Source organism: Tribolium castaneum, chromosome 5, assembly GCF_031307605.1.
Source record: "Tribolium castaneum strain GA2 chromosome 5, icTriCast1.1, whole genome shotgun sequence".
Classification (NCBI taxonomy): Eukaryota; Metazoa; Arthropoda; class Insecta; order Coleoptera; family Tenebrionidae; genus Tribolium; species Tribolium castaneum.
In genome coordinates, this window is record NC_087398.1 from 3563321 (window position 1) to 3582825 (window position 19505).

General features: G+C 33.9%; 1 protein-coding gene across 2 annotated transcripts in view; it reads right to left on the reverse strand.

The window, feature by feature from the left end:
• LOC655365 (uncharacterized protein) overlaps positions 1-19294 on the reverse strand; it is a 48438-nt gene extending 29144 nt beyond the window's left edge. Inside the window, exons 1-3 of one of the 2 annotated variants that reach the window (XM_008195999.3) lie at positions 19181-19294; positions 15587-15708; positions 3907-3965 (exon numbers count right to left, since the gene is read on the reverse strand). In XM_008195999.3, the coding sequence (XP_008194221.2) occupies positions 3907-3965; positions 15587-15708; positions 19181-19203 (204 nt within the window). In that variant the 5' untranslated portion in view covers positions 19204-19294. Of the gene's footprint in view, positions 1-3906; positions 3966-6682; positions 6861-15586; positions 15709-19180 lie in introns of those variants that run through there. The other variant, XM_008195998.3, reaches the window with a different exon arrangement.
• Between the last annotated feature and the right edge of the window lie 211 nt (positions 19295-19505).

Sequence of the window (19505 nt, forward strand, 5' to 3'; positions counted from 1 at the left end):
GACGCATTCGCGACAAATTAACGCAACCTGGGCCCAGATTTGCAGGATCACAGTTTTTTTTTGGATTTTCTGACACTGTTATCATCTCTATAAAAGATATGAATAAACATCAAAAAAGAGAAATGAAATAGAAAAAGGTATGTAAGCAATAATCATAACAACTTTTCTCTGTTTTTCCCCGTGAATTGACACCGCTGTCTCCACAGATGACGTTATAGTTCAAATTCTTGTTTTTCCTCTGTTGGCTTCAAGTCAATTTTTAATTTCTCGACTTGGCCCACCTTGTGATCGAACCACTGCTGGTGTTTTTTGACTGCTACTTTTTACTGTCTATTTATCCTTCCTGCTCTGAGTACGAGGAAATTTGTTGTGATTGCGATCTTCATCGATGTTGATAAGACACGTGGAGGGTCTCTCGTAAAATCGTCCGATAAGCAGCGTAACCTCAAGGTTTTGTGTTGTTGGGAAAGCAGTAATGAGCTGAATTTCCAATCAGTTTTACTAATGGCAGGATTAATTGTGCGGGAACGAAGCTAGGAAAGGCTCAGGTTGTCGGTTAACAAGGGGTGGGAGTCGAGCCAATCTTCTGCTACAGTAAGACGAAAAATCAAATTACGACAAATTGGATTTTTTTCTAAACTGTGTAACGAGGAACTTTAATGCAATAGAAACCAAATTATTAAAAAAAGTGACGGACGTCCCTGACCGCTTTTATTTTTTGGTTTCAACGGCAAATTCTGTGATCCATGGACGTCGAATATAGGAGGGCTAAAGCTCCAAGAAAAAAATTTTTAGGGCCCAATATAACTCTAAATAAATATTAAACAGACTAAATAAAAGCGAAAATTTTTGTTAAAACATTACCTCACAAAATTAACTTTAATTTTTTTTGGACTTTTATAAACCGACCTATAGTTTTAAAAATTTACTTTCTTTGTAAAATTTTGATTTAATAAGGCAAATAATTTTCAATGACGTTCCAAATGAGCTTGAATCGACTTTGGGAAATACTTAATTAATTAAGAATAATTGAAACGAAAAGAATATTTTTTCTGAGCATTAAATGTAAAGCAAAAAGTACTAGTTGTGTTTAATATATTTTTTAATGAACTAGGTGTATTAGAGTATTTAGTTGCAATCTTTATGGAAAAAAACTCTTTCTTCTTCTCTTACATGCACTAAACTATGTTTTTGTTTGAATATATTTATTTCTGTTTTGTTGTTTTCGTCATGACTTCCTATTTTGCGACAAATACAGGCTGTTTCCGAAAATAGCTACAATACAAATTTGTTTCTTTAAAGGGATCACTGATGTTTTTAAGATAAATTGTTATTGGTGGATTTTGCGAAGTTTTCAAAATAATTGTACTTTTTGACGAATACGTGTCAAAAAAATTACATAAAAACATAGAAAAATATATTTTTTGAGCTTACTGCAGTCAAGAAAATAAAAAAAAAGGTTTGTTGTTGAATAATTAAAAAATTTAAATGGAACACCCAGTTTTCTATTTTTGCATCCAAAAGACCTTTAAATTGTCTGTCTAAAAACGTTAACAGTTAAGTGTTTCTTGCTGATTACTCAAAAGACTTTAACTTTAAACAGTAAAAAATTATTAGCCATTTATTTATTTATGGCGATTTTTTAAATAGTTCTTGATGGAGATACCATGGTTATGGTATGGTTTATTAACGTAACAACAATCCTCATGAATAATGTGCATTGTGAAATAATTAACTTCCAAAGTCAAATATCTTTTTAGTTATTAACTTTAGACACAAACTTTATGTTTCTAGATAGACAATTTAATAACCTTTGAGAGTAAAAACCAAAAATGAGGTGTTCCATTTAATTTTCTCAAGTTCCATTTGAAAAAACATAACTTTAGTGTTTTTTTAATACTGGGACAGCCTGTGTGTATTATCAGGTTTATTTATTTTTGCTATAGTCAAGAGAAAAAATAATAACTGGCCAAGAATACGCAAAAATATTAATAGAGAATTTTATTTAAAAATTTGCTCCGAAAAGATCTTGAAACGTTTTATATAGAGAAATTTATGTGAGTCATTTATCAAAAATGCGCCTAAAATTATAATTTTTCCTTGCCAACATTTTTTGACGGGGATGGGAAATAGAACAGAACTTTTATTAAATGTTTTCCTTTATTATTTCAAACGCATTTTCCCATTAGTACATATCGTGTCAAGAGGCGGGTTGTTGGCAATACCCCCCTGGGGGTTGCATTCAAAAACACCCCTAATTATCGCTTCTGTAATAATACCCAAATTTGTCATCTTGCTAATTACATTTTTCCAATTAAATGGGATTTCGTGACCCGTCAAGTAAACATTTTAAAACCGCATGAATCAGCACTTCGAACAAGTCAATCGGCCAGAAATAGAATCGGAAGTGATTCTCGAAAAATCCGCAATTAGTTTCCCCACGACCTTTAATCTGAAATTTTGTAAAATATGCAAGTGGTCGTCTATTTGTTGTCGGATGTTTTTGCCAAGATATCTTGAGCCAATGCCAAAAACAGCAAAGAATCCACATCAACACGCATCCAAGATAATTTAGACATAACATATTACAGTAATGACCACCGACGAGTTCCAAGACAATAATTACCGAGTTTTTGAAAAAAATCAAACCTCGAGTTTCATTACCGAAATTAATTATCCCAAGACCCACAAATGCGGCTCGAATTACGCCATACAGCGGACGCTGCAGTTTCATTTTTATTCAAAAGATTCGAACAAAATCGATAGCAGCGTCCTGAAAAACAAATCATCTTTCAGCAGCGTCACCTGTCCCCAGCTCATCAAAATTCGACCTTATTAAAATTAAAGATACTACATCTGATGGCATTTTTAATAAAGTTATACATATTTCCTCTCCCGGCTCTTTCATTTTCCTTTTATTGTGATGTATGTATTTTACGGTATCTCCCAAGTCAATATCTAACTAAAAGAGACTCGGGAATAACAAATTCGCTCCAAGTTTTCTTTCTATTTGCAACTTTCGCTGCTTAAAAATTACTTCCTGTCGACTTTTTTCTGGGTCAAGGACCCTAGCGAGGTAAAGGATGTAAGTCTGGAAAGTTTAAGGCGGGTTTCTACTCCAGGGAACAAATATTCAAATAAAAATTCGAACATAGTGGGACTATTTTGCGACATAACGGAAATAAAGATAAAGGTAGTAAAATCGCGAATTTATGGCGAAGTATGATTACGGTTAGAAACTACTCCATAATCGGAAAAAGGGTCGTTCATCTTTGAGGATTGGCATTTTTAGTGTTCTTTACATTTTATAGACATGTCTGGCTCTAGCTCAAGCCATAATGCCCGCACAAAAACGCAAATAGTGAAGCAAATTTTTTTCTCTTATTTTTTGTTCAATTTTGGAAAAGTGGGCGAAATGAATGACAACAGTTTGCTATTGTTGGTTTATTGTCTCACGGAAGCGTTTCACTTTTCGCCTAAATGCAAATGTGAAAAATGCACAGTGCACGGCAAATATTCATCTAATAATAATTTTCGGATCGATGGAATGGCTCCCTCCGGGTTAAATATAGCCTGTCTGTTATTACTTCATTGGGCCTCCCTGTATGATTCGGGCACGCCATTCGGTCGAAAAATCGTGCAGCACGCCACAGAATCGATTCCCAAGCAAGTACCATCTTCGTGTAGATCGATCTCGATAATTTAATGAGTAGTATAAATAACGCCCCCGTTACGAGGCCGCAAAAACTTCGCATCGATAACAATTTATCTGTGGAGTGTTTTTCCGGTCGAAATGCACGTTAGCTTCTTTTCTGAATGATCACGTGTTTCCGGTTGAATCGCGTGTTTCGTGATGGTTTATTTGGCTATTTGCTTTCGTTTCGAATTATGATGAGGAAAACTTACCCTCACCGAAGCCGACTTGCAGACGACGGTCGGTGGTGGTGGGACGATGATTTTCTTGTCTGGAAAATAAAACAGAAACATGAATAAAGGGGTGATTAGCAAAGGGGATTTGGGGACAATACGATTGTCGACCTTGCGGAAATATTCTACAAAAGGAAAACGGTTTGTTTCAGCGTTTTCACTTTCAGAGGGGGATTAGGGGAGGACTTATATGACGGGAAATGGATCTGATTCTGGGGGTTTGGTGTTTCGGTTAAAGAGATAAATCGTGTATCGATAACAAAGGGATTCCATTTTATTGCTTTCCTAGCCAATTTCTAATCCAATTTTATATTGAATATTTATAGCGACAACTGACAAGTCGCTGTCAGATCGCGGGTTATCAAAAAAACAGTTAATAACTAAAGCAAATATTAACTAAAGTGTCCGTTAGGAATCAAAATTCTCAACTTATGAAATCCTGAAATTAGGTAATTTCAAGAAAAAACTTGGTTTTACGTTTGATAAAAAATGAAATGGTCTAGAACCTTTAAACTGTTTCGCAGTTTATTATTGGAAGACGGAAAAAAATAAACCTTGTTTTCGTATATGTGGTATATAGTGAAATCTCCATTAAGCGGACACTGACGGTGACACGCTTTTTGTCCGTTTAATGGAGGTGTCCTCTTAAGAGAATTAATAGACACAAACTAAATTAATTTATTTAAGAGTTAATAGCATGATACTATTAATAACAACATTATTATCAACTTTTTTTTCTTTTTCTTTTGCTACATTTTGTTCATCAATACTCGCAGATTCGCCATAAATTAAAATTTATATGGTGACAAATGTATACTTTCCTAGACAACCTTCAGGTGCCCTAAAAATTTAATTTATTGTTTCCGCAAACTCCTTAGACTTTCATCAGTCAGTCTTTAAAAAAAATTCGCTTTTCCCAAACGTTTTCACTTCCATGCCATTTTTTCACTAGATCGTCTTTATTTTTAAAAATATTTGTTCTTATTGGAACTTCCTATTAATCCTATTTCTCATTTTTTTGTAAATTTCATTTTAATTAAAAAAATGCTTTTTTAGTTTTTACCTTGATAATGCTGTCTAAAGAATAAAATTATGTACTTACAAATGCATTTCGAAATTCTTTTTAGTTTTCGAGTCATTTAAAAATACGTCTTTTTTTTGTAAGAGATTATGCTCTGAACGTGACTTCTAATTCAATAATTTTGTTTTTGAAACAGTGTTTTTTAATACATTTTTAAAGTTACGTTCACAGTTTATTATGAAGGTTTTCCGAACTTGGCTGAAATGGATGGCTGTTGGATGTTTTATCTGCGAAAAAACTCGAAAACTAAAGAAAATTTCGAAAAAAGTTATTCTTGAAAAAAGATCACATTTGTAAAGTACTTAATAAAGTACTGATTAGTTTTCTTGTAAGATACAAAGTGAAGGCACGCTTGGTTCCATACTTTTGCCCAACCCCGTAAGACTACAAATAAGAACTTGTGCAATAATAACACGTATAACTGAATCAGTTTAATCCGCTTATGTGATTCCCTGAATTTTCTGCCGGTTTGTTATAATAATAACACATACACTATACTGTCCGTTTAAAGGAGAGATTTTGTTTTTAAGAGTCTGAACTGCATTGTACGTGTCCGTTTATTGGAGAGTCCGCTTAAAAGAGAAACTATACGTTAGCTCAAAACGGGGCTAATAGAAATGTCCGTTTGTCCGAAGGGTCCGCTTATAGGAGGTGTCCGTTCAAAGAGACTTAATATTTGATTTGCTGCCTACGTTAAGTTCTAAATTTCAAGTGTTTTCATTCATTATCTGGCTCATTAGTGGCCAAGATATTAGCCAGTAAGACTTAAAGTTTCACTTTGTCTCTCACTTTGTCCCTTTGTTTTAAATCGATCGCTTGGTGCTGCTTTTCTGGGATAAAAAGTTAATTGTGTGGAGGTTCGACTGTAATCATCTCGTTGATATTCAGCAGCCGCTGCAACAACAATACTGTTTAAATTAAGATCAGGATTTGTGGTCGTCCAAAGTAAACTCGTAAATTAACCCAGACTGCCATTTGCCATGCAGAAAATAGGTCACGTCGTTTCATTATGTTTTACTCGCTTTATATTTTTTCCTCGTTCTATTCGTTTTTTTTTATTACAAAAATTGCAACTCATCAACGTCAATATGGCACCATGACCAAGCGCCGACTTTCTTCAAAGCCCAATAATAAATTCTATACGAAACGAAGCCTAGTCTCTATTGATTAAATCGGACCCGAGTATACATAATGGATTTAGCAGCAGGTGCACTAAAATATTTTAAAAAGATAGACAACGTTCGTCAGGAAAATTGTCCTTTATTGCAAAATCAAACAGGACAACAGTCGGAAAGGGTGATTAATTGCGCCAACAAATGACACAGTTTTTATTTTAAATATAAAACTATAACGAGCAATAATGAGCCTTGGGATCGTTAGACGTAAATTATTGCAGACGGGAGTACATTTATTAAAAGCGTTATAATGTTATTATGATAAGAATAAAGTTATGGGAGTGATTATAGCACTGACATGGAATTTAAATTTAAGACTCTCGAGACAGTAAAAAATTCAAGCACCGGGATTGGATTGAATTTATTAAATTAACAAGTGCAAGCGCGTTTTAATTAATTTTTATTTATAAATCATGGCAGCGGCCCCGGGGGTGAGGCAGGTGTCGGTAATTAAATTTCTAGATTGCCGGCAATTAGATCCGAGGCCTCGCTCACTTACCGGGGAAGTACTCAATCGTTTCGTGCCGCTGCAGGTGCAATAATTTTACATTTTTGATGTTCTCCGCCGATAGAATCCGCACATTTTTATCACTCACGGGAACTCCGCAACCAGACACGCTCTCACGTCGCTTACTTGGCCTACACGGTCGTGGATCTACCAGGTGCCAGGTAGCGCAATAAAGTAAACTTTACGCTACGCGGGTGAATTTCATACACATAGGTAGACGACGAGGGAGAAGTTCGTGTGGGTTGGAGGAGGAGGAAAGGAGAAACGACGCGAGGCTTATCAAAGTGGTTCAGGGTGGATTAATGAGGGACGAATCGAGTCGACAAGAAAGGAGTTGCAGACTTTTCGGAAGGGATAATTAACACTTTGTTGATTTTATGATAATGCGGCGATTAATATACATGGCGGGGGTTGTAAAGAAAGCGATTTATGGGCGAGGAAGGACGGCTATTTTTGAGACCTGGACGGGGCGATAAAATTATTTTAGAAAAATGGTCTTCGAAATAAAACTTTTTTCAGTCACAGTCACAAGTTGCGAGATTTCTGTTTAACGTAATAAATAAGTTACAAAAAGAAAATTATTATAAAGCACAACATTATTGATAAATTCAAGTTCAGATCGAAGTCATATTAAATTGTAAGGTCAGAAAAAAAAAAATTTATAATTGATATTACAGGTGTTCCTCATAATTTTACGCGGCCTGAGTCAGTGAAATGAATCAATGAGATAAGAACTCGATTGCAAATTTTAAAAAATATGACAGTCTTCTCTAGTTTGTTCATCTTTTCAAAAAAATGGAACACTTAAAAGTTAATTAGTGATGAAGATAGATAAACTAGAATCATAAATTTACACCATAAAAATTAAACTGTTTGCTCCGCATTTATCTAATTCCGTTTTTTTTAATCCAGATCGAAAACATATTTTTGATTATACAGTATGTCCCAAAAAAGTATCGTTATGATACATTTTTAATTGTATGGTATTATTTTTTGTGTCCATTAGGATGATATTCGTACCCTTTTAGTTGCTTTTATGTTTCTGCATTTTTTTTAAATTGGTTTTGGCATTAGTGCTGAAAAAAAATAAAAAATTTTAACTTTTAATTTTAAAAATAATAAAAAAATACGAACAGTCTCTCCTACCTGAATAGACAATAGGTCAAAAAATGTAGAACCAATCCAATTTCTGGAACATTTTAACCTTGCGGAGAATTTTTTCAAACTTCTAAAAGTTACACGTTTAATATAACTTCATAAAAAATAGTAAAATAAAAAAAATTTTTTGATTGGTTCTTTTTCACAGCCTAATTTAAGTCATTAAACGTCTTTTTTATAAACAGTATAAATTTTTTTATTTGTATTTTTTTTTAAATCCAGGTCAGGGTTTTTTAAGATGGTTTTGTGCCTTTCTGTCCCTACCCTGGTTTCAATCTGGAGGAACCAGAAATGATATTCTGAAGTTTTCAGTCAGAATCGAATTTATTGCATGTAATTTTTTCTTCAACGAAACATGATTTTGCTAAAATTAGCTTACGACATAAAATATTTTCAATACAACTAAAAATACGGTTGTTTAGTGGAAAATAAACTAAAGAATTGCAAAAATATTGAGCAAATTTTGGGTTTTTCGAACATGAAAGTAGGTATTTTGTTGAGAGAAAGAGGCATTTCTTCTAAATCTTTAACAGAAATTCAATTATTTCAAGAAACATCGTCAAAAATAAGTCTATTATTTGCTAAATAGAAAACGAAGTAAAAAAAATGTTTTTCTTGAGTATTTATGGAAGATTTTGATATTTTCCCCAAAAAATAAAAAAATTAAATTTCCAGACTAAGTTGAAAATGGTGTTAAGATCTTCTTTTTCGCGTTCTTTAAGCACATTTCTGAGCTAAGAATTCAATTCTTTGCGGAATTATGAGTACATATGGAAAAAATTAAATTATTTTTCCATTTTTCGACCATCCTAGCACATTATTTTAGTAGAAATGCAATTAATTATAAAAATTCTGCCAAGAATCGCACACATAGAACAATTTTTGCTTTTTTACTCAGTTCCAGTAGTATTTTAGATGCAGTTTTGTATGGCATAGTCTTCTTAAAAATTTCATGCAGAAACTTAATTATTTTTCGAAAGTTTGTCAAAAATAACTGAAAAATTGCCGAATTTTGACTAAGAATTCAGCCTTTGCGAGATTTTCTTAAAGCGAAACGTAAAATTACTAAATTATATAGCTCATTAATTACATTGTTTTTTCATATTTAAGAAATTTTGTAAAATTTTGTTCGATTTGTGCATTTTTAAGCACTTTTTTGTGGTATAGACGTAGTTTTTTTGCGAATGTGTTCCAAATGCTGCTGTAAATTCTTTAATAAAGTGTGTCAAATTTTCAATATATGGCAAAATTTTGTTAAAAATTACCCAAAATTCAATTCTGCCCTCATTATAAAAGTTTTCACAAGACTTTGTTTTTATTTATTTTGATCAAAATAAATGAAAAATCTTGATTAAATTTTGAATAATTGGGGGTCATTAGGAAAAAACCAGCCTTGGAGTAATCAAGCTGGTGTTTTCTTGTCAGAATCCGTAGAAATTTCCTTATGCCTGTAAATACGTGTCGTCCTTTTTTCAACACGAGCTTTACATTTTGTGAAATGCAATAGATTTCTCTCAAGACCTGTCGCCCACCTCCTTCTTTTCTTTTCAGACTGTTTCACACTCTCGAGATGACTCCGTGCGTTTTTGACGTTTCAATTTTCCATCACAGCTTTGAAAAACCGTCCGATATCAATCTTTCTCTTCCACCCCATCGATAAAGCCCTCATCGCAAGCTGTTATAATCGCGATATAATCACACGACTAGCGTTAATGCCTCGTGATTAAAATCACGAGAGATGGTCAGCAATATTCGCTCCGTGACCGTGCCAAGTAAATTTTTCTTTTTATCGGCCGCTAGATCGATGCATAAATTTTATGACCTTGCGTATTTTCGCCTAAAAATAGCTTCTGCCAAAGAGCAAAGCACGGTAAGAAGCGGCGCGGAATCCGGGTTACGACCCCGATTTACAGACGAGGGTAAAAGTTCATTACTATTTGAATCAATTGTCGTTATCAGGTGATATTTTAAAAGCATCACAGGATAACCGCCGGCCCCAAATAGTCCCTTTATCATTCGAAATGGATTGTGTGGAAGTTGCGCAAAGGCGCTATTTCCTGCTTCATAATAATAAAGTTTATATCACCGTTATTAAAAGGACGTAATGGACGCACTCCAGCAAGGGCATTAATTGTGAATTGTTGGCGGTTATGTATTTAATATCACATCCATATTTCGGAGAAAAAGAATCGCGATTGTAAATTCCCTCTCTCGCAATTTTATTCCTTAATAATGCGACTACGAGGATTATTTATTTCCTTATTCCAGCGATGTTTTTCCTCTAAAAATCAATACGAGTAAATTTTGAATCGTGATGGGCGAACATCACAAGAAATAACCGAGCTTACGACGCCAGGAGTGCGTTCTCCTAATAGCCGTTTTACGGCCTTTGCTAACGCATTTCGAAATTAAATAAAAATCGTTGTGCAGCGAAGGTCAGAAGCGTTGTTGGTCTATTTATAAAATGCCAGGAGAAATTCCGAAGGGTCGATGAAAAATGTTTGGCGAAAATTTGACTGCGGCCCATTTATCACACACCGTGTGCCTGAAATGCGAAAATTTGTGACATCGCCTTGAAAACCAATCGGAAGCCCTATTGTCGGCGCTAGCACGTCATAATTAATAATGGGACATAATTACTGAATCGAATCGTTAATCCTGACAAGACAAAGGACGCCATTACAGGACAATACCACTGATTGGACGCTTGCGTTATCAAATCCCACATTTTCGGACTCCCTCAAGAAAACAACGCCGTGTTTATGTTCGATTAATTTCCATTTTTAATCGAGGCCTGTTTGCTGTCACAACATTTCACGGGAGCGCTTTAATTGGCGGATTAAGTTTGCAAATAAACAATTCGTTGTGGCGTCCATTAATTGCGATTTGTCTTCATAATTATTTTCTGATCTATAAATTAAATTTTCCGCAACGTGGGGCACGTCCGAAAAGTTGTTATTTTCTGCGAAATGTGGGGCATAGTCATGAACCGAGTTTTATTTCTTTCAAAACGACCACAAAACGTAAAACCCTGAGAGGAAAGTTGCTGGAGGTGCATGAGATTTTAAACAAATGGGGAAAAAAGCGCGTCTTCTCTTAGGTGATTAATAAAGCGGCGTCTTCCCTAAGTGATTGCAAAGTTAATGCACGTCTCGTACGCCGTTGGTGTTGATATGACAGGGAGTGGAATTGATGTTTGTGGGGGAGACATTAGTACTCCCTCTGAAATATCTCTTTTCATATTTGTTCGCCGTTCTTCTGGTTGGATTAATCGAACGATTATGACAAGGCGAATAAATCGTCGCGCAACTGGGTCTCAAACTAAATTACGGATATTATCCGAAATACGACTAAGTTATAATTCACAGGTGGATTATTGCATGAGTGAAACTAACACGAGTCGAGACAGGTGATAAATGTTGCCAATCTCCAGAGATTAATATTGGATGTGGCTGCCGATGCCGCTATTCGATCATTACTCCATATTGACTCAACCCCAATAAAGTAATAAACCACTGAAAAATTTCTACATCGGGTTTACAGTAATTGAGATTTGTGCAGTTTAGGGCTGACCACGGCGGAATCTAACTCAGCGAATATTTTAATGGTTGGATTCGTGCAATTTTAAAATAAAAGAACCGAATGTCTCAATTTGTGAAGGGGTTGGTGTAATTTGTTTCACACTTTCATGACCTAAATTATCATGAGGAAATCGATAATCGTAACGTTTAACCTTAATAAATTACTTTTTTATTATCCTTTGACAAATTAATGGCTGCAATTTATAAAATATGGGGAAAATAATATCCAAACGGCCAGCGTTTTATTACGACTTTAAAAATGTTCAAAATATTCACCCCATCATCAAAGAGAATAGTTGCAAAGTTCGAATATTCACACATTTTTGGTGAAAAAAATAACAAATCTACATGAAGTTTCAAGTTTTTTAAATATACAACCACTCGTTGAAAAAAATAATTTTCAGATTCATAATCACGTTCTTTTATTAAATAAGTGCTATATAGAAGAAAATGTAGCCAAAAAGGCACAGTTAACAAAAAAATGTAGGTTTCGAGACAAAATCAAGAAATGGTCCTCGGTGTAACAAAAGCAAATATTTTAAATTCTACAAAGAACGAAATACGGTTTGAGCTGGCGGATGATTTATGTTATAAACAATTTTAAATATTTTGATTTTAACATGAATAGTATTGAAACATGTAAAATTTTGTGTTACATTTTGGTAAAAATTACTATATTAATTAACCAGATTGTTGTCTATAGTGTTGAGAAAAGTTACGAGAAATGAAATGAAAGAGAATTTTTGTCATATCTTTATTTTTTTATATTACTTTTTTCGTTTTTTTTTCATTGTCCATGCCTTTGAATAAAATCTTGAAGGTTAATTACGTAGAAAATGGCCTCATGTTTGACCAGCAAAAATTCTTCCCCTGAAGATGGTACAATAAAGTATCGAAACGTCGCTCTGCACTTGTTTCAAAACCACAACACTCACAGATGTGTCTTTACTTGTACATATAATAAACAACTATTTCTTGATTGTTGCTGCGTTTCTTTACTTGGGTTACCTATTTTGAAGTGAAAAATATTTAACAACTTCTAACATTTTGATTTTACTATGTACTTTATGGTGTTTTCTTAAATATTGGTACACTGAATTACATCTTATCTTTTATTAAATAAGTATAGCTGAAAAAAGTCAAATATGAACTAGAAATCACTTTTTCTAAAATACAATTTGCAAATTCCTCTAATTTCTACAAAAAAAAGTAAATGAGTAAATAAACAAATACCGACGAAGAGTGAAAATCTGTACTAGGAGAAATTCTAATTCTACTAAGGCACTAAGCACTAAGTCATAATATTTCTAAGACTTAATAGTATATTCTACGTATTTTTAAGGATAAATCTGGATTATGGAATTTTTTTAATCATTTTTCAAACAATTTTTTTAAAAAGAAGATTTTCCAATTGACATGAAAGGTATTGTTTAAAGCGTTTGACACTTTCATGGCCCAAATTCTTGCATAGAAATCAATAGTCGTAACATATAAACAAGTACTATATCACTTTTTTATCATTCTGTAACAATTATTTTTAGTGTCACATTTAAAAAAGATGACAAAACGTTTTGAATTTGGACACCAACTCACGACTTACCTCACGACAACCCTGTAATTTTTTTTCGTCAATTAAAAAAAGAATTGGAAAGTCTTGCGTTTATTTTGGAACATTCTGTTACTTAATATCTTCATCTGAGATATGTATTAGTCTAAAAACTAACACAAAGTTAGTTCGGTGATTATCACCCGAATCAGTCACAATGCCCGGAAATATTCCGGCCATGATTATGCACTCTCTCAGAGAAATTTTATCACGAGAAAAACAACAGACATTAGCTTGCATTACGTAAACAAGGGTTCCAGCTAATTACCATTGTACACATTTTTTGTATGCAGACGTCGACTCGCAGCTATTTATTTTTCCAACATTATCTTCCACACCATCCTTTTTTTTATAGTACATCTAGCAAAAATACTTCATGGCCCAATAACCCACCAAATGACTTAATCATGTTTTGAATGGCATTCCTGCTTCTATTCCCATCTTACTTTTACAAATTCCTTACATAAGATTAATTTTAACTCGAGGTCACGGCTGCTAAACTGATTGTTTCTCGCGGAAGTCACACAATGCCATTTTGATATTTTACGTCAATTACCGAACCGAAATCACTGGCTTTAGCCAAACCGCTGAGCCGGGAAGAATTTCAGACAGAATACCAACGAGGAATGTCAACGTCAGTAGCAAGACCAAAATTAATTCACATTTTTTCGATAAAATTCCTTTCATGTACAGCGTGTCCCAGCTAAATCCGTGTGGTAGCTGGGACACCTGTATAAAGTAAAAAGCAAAGCCAGTAGATATACTAAAGTAGCGACACGGACCTTGGCAGGGCAACAATAACGATTATATACTCTAGAGAGGGCGCAACTATCGAAATTCGACATATACCGCATTATTTACATAAAATGCCTAGCCTTGAAAAGCCTTAGTAAGTGCGTTTTGTCTCTGTTTCTACGTTTAATCTTCACTAAATGAAACTGCTAAAGGGGATGCTCAAAAGAGATATTCGTTAAAGGTCACATTAGATGATAGATTTAAATCGAGAATGTATTTAAACAGGCAGTTTACTTTTCCAAGGCTCGACATTTTTTGTAATAACGCTGTAATTTTAAAGGTTCGTCAAATTGTCAGTAATTTTGGACATACGTCAAAACTGTCAAGATTCTCTCACTTTTGAAAAATTGGTAAAGAGTACAGTGATTCTGGTGTTCATCTGTAGTTTTACTGTGGTTATTGGTTATGAACAGATTCCATGGAACTTTCAAACCTGTGCTTCAATCACGTAAATAATAAATCGACACCAAAAACATTAAACAAAGGGGCCTCCAGACTGTTCAAAGTCGTCCACATTACAAAGCACGTCTGTGTGAGAATACTGGAAACTCATTCAACCAAAAATTGTTTAAGAAATGTAAAGTGGTAGGTATCAACTTGAAAGAGAAATTTCTAAGATACCAAATTTTCGTTAAGTATTTCAGGTAGATTTAAACAATACTTCCTTGAAAATTCATTCTAAATTATTAGATTAGATGGGAAAGAATTTAAGACCGCTCTGCTTACACTGACCTTCGTTTCACAAAATTTAATGCATCTAAATCTGGGAATCGTAGCGCATCGAAGTTTAGTGGACTTTTTATAGCTACTTATTTACAGCAACGATTTTATACAAAATTTAAATAATAAAGAGAAATTCAGGTTGTATTATTTCTATTTCTTAGGTAATATCAAGGTGTAAACCGTACCCCAAATTTTGTACACCAGATGGTTTCCTGTGATTTAATCATGATTCCTTCTGATTTTCCCTAAATTTTTAAAGTGATTTCCTTAAAATTGCTTGATTTACTCAATTTTGTACACTGATTTCCTCTGCGGTTTACCTCTCGGGTAATATTGAAAACATTTACTTTTCTTGTTGCGAAAGATGTCTTGGTTTCATAGCAGTTGTTAATAGTGTTGAAGGAAAAAATTAAATTTAATTAAAAAAAAATAAATCGACCAATTTAAAATCCTGGAGTAATTAAATACGATAACCTGTAAAAACACTAAGGGAACAGTTTATTAAAATTTGAAATGTAGGTAACAAACTTTTTTGAGTTCAACAACTATTATTTAAAAACGTGTTGTTGGATTTTTCGTTAAATACAAAGTTCAAATTCCTTTAAGAAATGAATTCACTGTTGAAGCGTCGGCACCTTCTTCGAAATGTCCATAAAAGGTGCTGTATTCTGCGCATTCTAAAAGCCTTTCTCATTGCAATGTTCAGTTGAATTTAGAGACTATATGATTTATTTTTACATGAGTGAAGCACAGGTTTGAAGGTTTTATGGTATCTGTACACATAAACAGTAATAACCAGGGTGAAATTATAGACAATCACCGAATTTATTGTTCTGATTCACCAATTTTTCAAACGTGAGAAAATCTTGACATTTTTGACGTACGTTTTTGAATTTTGATGGTGGAGCCATCTGTAGAGTGTATAATCGTTATTGTTGCCCTGTCAAGGTCCGTGTCGTTACTTTAGTATATCTACTGGCTTTGGTAAAAAGTAGCCTTGGGCGCCCCCTGTCAGCCGGTAGTCCTACTCACCTCTGGTGTAAATGAGTGCGTCCAGCCTCTGGATGGAGAGCGAGTGCAGCCCGCTTTCCACCTCCTCCGAGTGGCTGCAGAAGGTGCCGACTGTCCACAGGTCACGGTCCCTCATATCCGCACTGCAAAAATGAAGTAATTGAAAGTTTCACTTTCAAACGGTCTAATTATTTGACTTGGTTTCACTTCCGGCGGAATTATTCCGGCGCATCCACCATTTTTGTCTCGGAGGCAACGTGATTGTTTTATTGCATGACCCGGATCGACAGCGACCGTTAGGCGAGAAAAAAGCAGCTGAATCGGTCTGCGACGAAAAATCACCCAAATACGTAACGGATTGTGTTGTGGGCAATGCAGCCGATCAGCTGCTTCCTCGAAGGAGGTCACTGGCTGAGGCCGGCGATCGCCGAAGGCAGTTCGTGGTGCTCTTCACCGCAAGACGACGAAAAATTGAATGGTCGCAAGGTTTGATTGCCTTTCGCGATTACGGAGAATGGTTTTGTAATAATGAGTGCGTTGTTCTTGGTAGAAAGGCGTTTATTTGTGTTTTGACAAGGGAGAAGGTTTGCGGAAAAGAGGAGTTTGCACAGAGTTTGTGACATAGTTTTAGGCGTGTTGGTGTTCCAAACATAAATTCATTCATCCTCATTCGCGCGTATGCGAGGCATATGCTGCTGATTAATGATTATACTCTTCTTCGCAGGAAATTATGCATAATTTAGTTGGCTTGGGGATTTTAATGTACAATCGAAATTTTTGTAACATTTTCGTAACAGAAATGCAGATTTGTGACTCAAGAAAAATTATAATACATTCATATTAGTTACATAAAGCATGGAATAATAATGTTACTGGTAACATCTGCAAATTTTAAGGTGAAACACCACCAAAAGTTGATTTCTCCAAAAAAAACTCACTATTTTACAAACAAAACAACTATGACAATGCGCAGATTGGCAATAGAAAAGTCTTTTTAATGTTTTCTCCGACTGTATAATTATTTAACTAAGCTTCTCAGGAATACTTTTTTTAAAGCATTTGGCCAATTGGAACATTTCTATGATAAAGAAGATTTTGAAACTTGGGGCTTCTAGCACCAATTAACTTTTCAAGTTTTGCTTTTTACTTTGCAAATTATTTTCTACTTCACCATAACAAAAAAAATTGGCAGCACTAAGCTGAAAAGTAAGTAAATTTAACTGACATTTGTGAAATAGAAAAACTTTTTACTTTTCAGAATCTGAAAACGTAAAAGTTCTCTCTAGTAACATCAGGTTTTCTTAGAAAAAAATAATTAACTACATATTTTATGATAAAAATTACTTAAGTAGTCTTACGTTTTTTTGTTTATGTTTTAATTGTTTTTTTTTCAGGTTTTCAATTTTTTTTATGTGTAGATAATGTGTAAATGATGATTTTCTTAGAGATACAATGTAGTTCATGTAAAACTACGAGCTTACCAAACTTTCAACGTAATCTCTAAAGCGTTAATGATAATGAACTTGATCTAATTATTACAGGGACGGATAAATAAAACAGTCGGTAATCATTTATAATAATTTATTTCATGAGTTTTGGGACATCCTGGGACAAAAATCATTTTAGAACATCTAAAAATATGATTTAATAAAATCTGATTTTTGATTATTAAAAAAAATATACAAAATTATGAAATACTTCAATCTTAGATAAGATAAAACAAGAACGTTCTTCGCAAGTTTATTGATGATTTTTTTTAATTATAAACTCTAGTTAATTTATTTCACTTATATTCTTCTTGTTGACAGTTACTTTTTCTTGGCACACGGCGACTAGGTCCTTACGATTAAAAAAATACGAAAAAATTGTTGTGAAAATTTGGAAAAAAGAAGATAATATCTTTCCAAAGAACCTCCTGTTATAAGGAGACCAATTAATGTTATTTTTTTTAATACAATGTAATTATATTTTACGATATGGTCTAGTATGACTGCTTCAGTAGGCAATTCTGAATTTTATTTTATTTATTTTTAAAAGGCACCATGACAGTACACTTCCGGTTAACAACAATCAAACAATCTTGTTGATTGTACGTAAAATATTTGACAACCAAAACTGTGACCAACTGCAGTATTATAAATTGCTAACAAGAATAAAATATGTCACCAATTGAAATTCTTGAACACTGTAGTTTGTCTTTGTACTTTTATTTTATAAACTTAATAACCCATATTTTTACTCAGGAATTTTCTCACCTGACAAGGACATGCTATTCAAGTACAAAAAAATATCTTTGGAATTTTTTTCTGAAAGAATATTAATTTGCAACTTAACTACAGGATTTATGAATCAAAGTGAAAATTTTATCAAGAATTTGGTCATTTGCACCCTCGAATTGTTACTTTTCTTACATCTACTCGTACTTTTTTTATTTAAATAACTGTATATTTTCTTTATAGGCATAAGGAATATTTTTTCATGATTTTATCATGAGCATGAGAAAATCATATTATTGGTATTATATATTTTTTTAAGTTTTTTTTGAACAGTTTATTGAACTTTGAGATTTTTTTTACGAATCTTTACGAATTTTTCGAAATCTCTTAATCAAAATTGAGAGCTGCAGTCTTGGAGTTTTACGTTAAAATGGTAATTTTTTCAAATTTTGTTATTCGTGATTTTGGGTTTTTACACAATAGAAATGCTTTGAGTTTTATTCAAAAGACTTAGTAAAGCTTGAAAGAAAGGAGAACGGCTTAAACCATCTAAGCAAATGTTTAAGTTTTGTGATAGTTCTTTGTGTCGGAATTTTGGAATGAGTTTCGCTATCGTCCAATCTAAAAAATTTTCGTCCGACTTTCTATCAAGCGATCAAAATTCTGGACCACGTTCGCGATTGGATTGGAACAGAGGCGTCACATCTACACGGACCAAACAATCACGTCCGATAATTAGCCGTCGAGTTACTTTGTCGAGTAGTAGGTCCGTAAATAAACCCACTGATTTGCCTCCGGGTTGTAGGTCAGACGGGTTTAGCTCGTTCGTGCATTTTTATAGCTAATAAAGCTTTGTCTCTTAACAAATAACGCAATATCAACCAAATGGATTTATCGGCGTTCTAAATACAACTGATTAGGATTCCGGAATGTGCCGAATTTTGGTACAGAACCTTGCATCTGGGTCACAGTGATTTCACGAAACCTCCAAAATGGGTTAGCGGGAGTATAATGAATAATTTGAATGTCATGAGAAAAATTTTTTGTCAATCGAAACCTTCGGCTAATTATTCACGGTTTTGTAACGAAATTGCATAAAACCTTCCGGTGTGAAGAAACGAGAAAACTTTTTCGGAAAACTTGGAAAAACTGGTTTGGAAAGACTAACCTGTATCACATACCTACATAGTTTCCTTTTTACTTTGTCTCAACCATTGTTGTCAAATAAATCAACTTTGAAGCGTCCATTGATGAGATAACAACTAACGGTTCGTTTAAACCATTCCAAGAAATTTTCATTCAAATTTAAAACCACCTCTCAAAAAATTTTTTGGAATAATAAAAAACGAAAATTCACCGGTGGCTTTTAAAAAATCAATTTGGGAGCGAAAAAACCCACCTGTCTAGAATTAATCCATGCATTTGTGCACCCACTCTCACTCAAATCCAAAAAAAAACCCAAAAATTGTCACCATTTACAAAACGGCACATCAGCGATGTTCGTAAGTCGCGCCGCGTTACTAAACTAAAATTATAAACATAACTTGGGTTCATGCGAAAGGAAAAGAGAAAGCAGCAGTACGCCGTAGAAGGTGATGAAAAGAGAAAGATTGGGACAGAAATCGCGCAACAGGTTGAAAAATCGGCGTTATCGCGGAACTTATGCTAATTTTCTTGTGATAGAGGTTATTGGCATTGCCTTTATCACACCTTAACTGGAACAC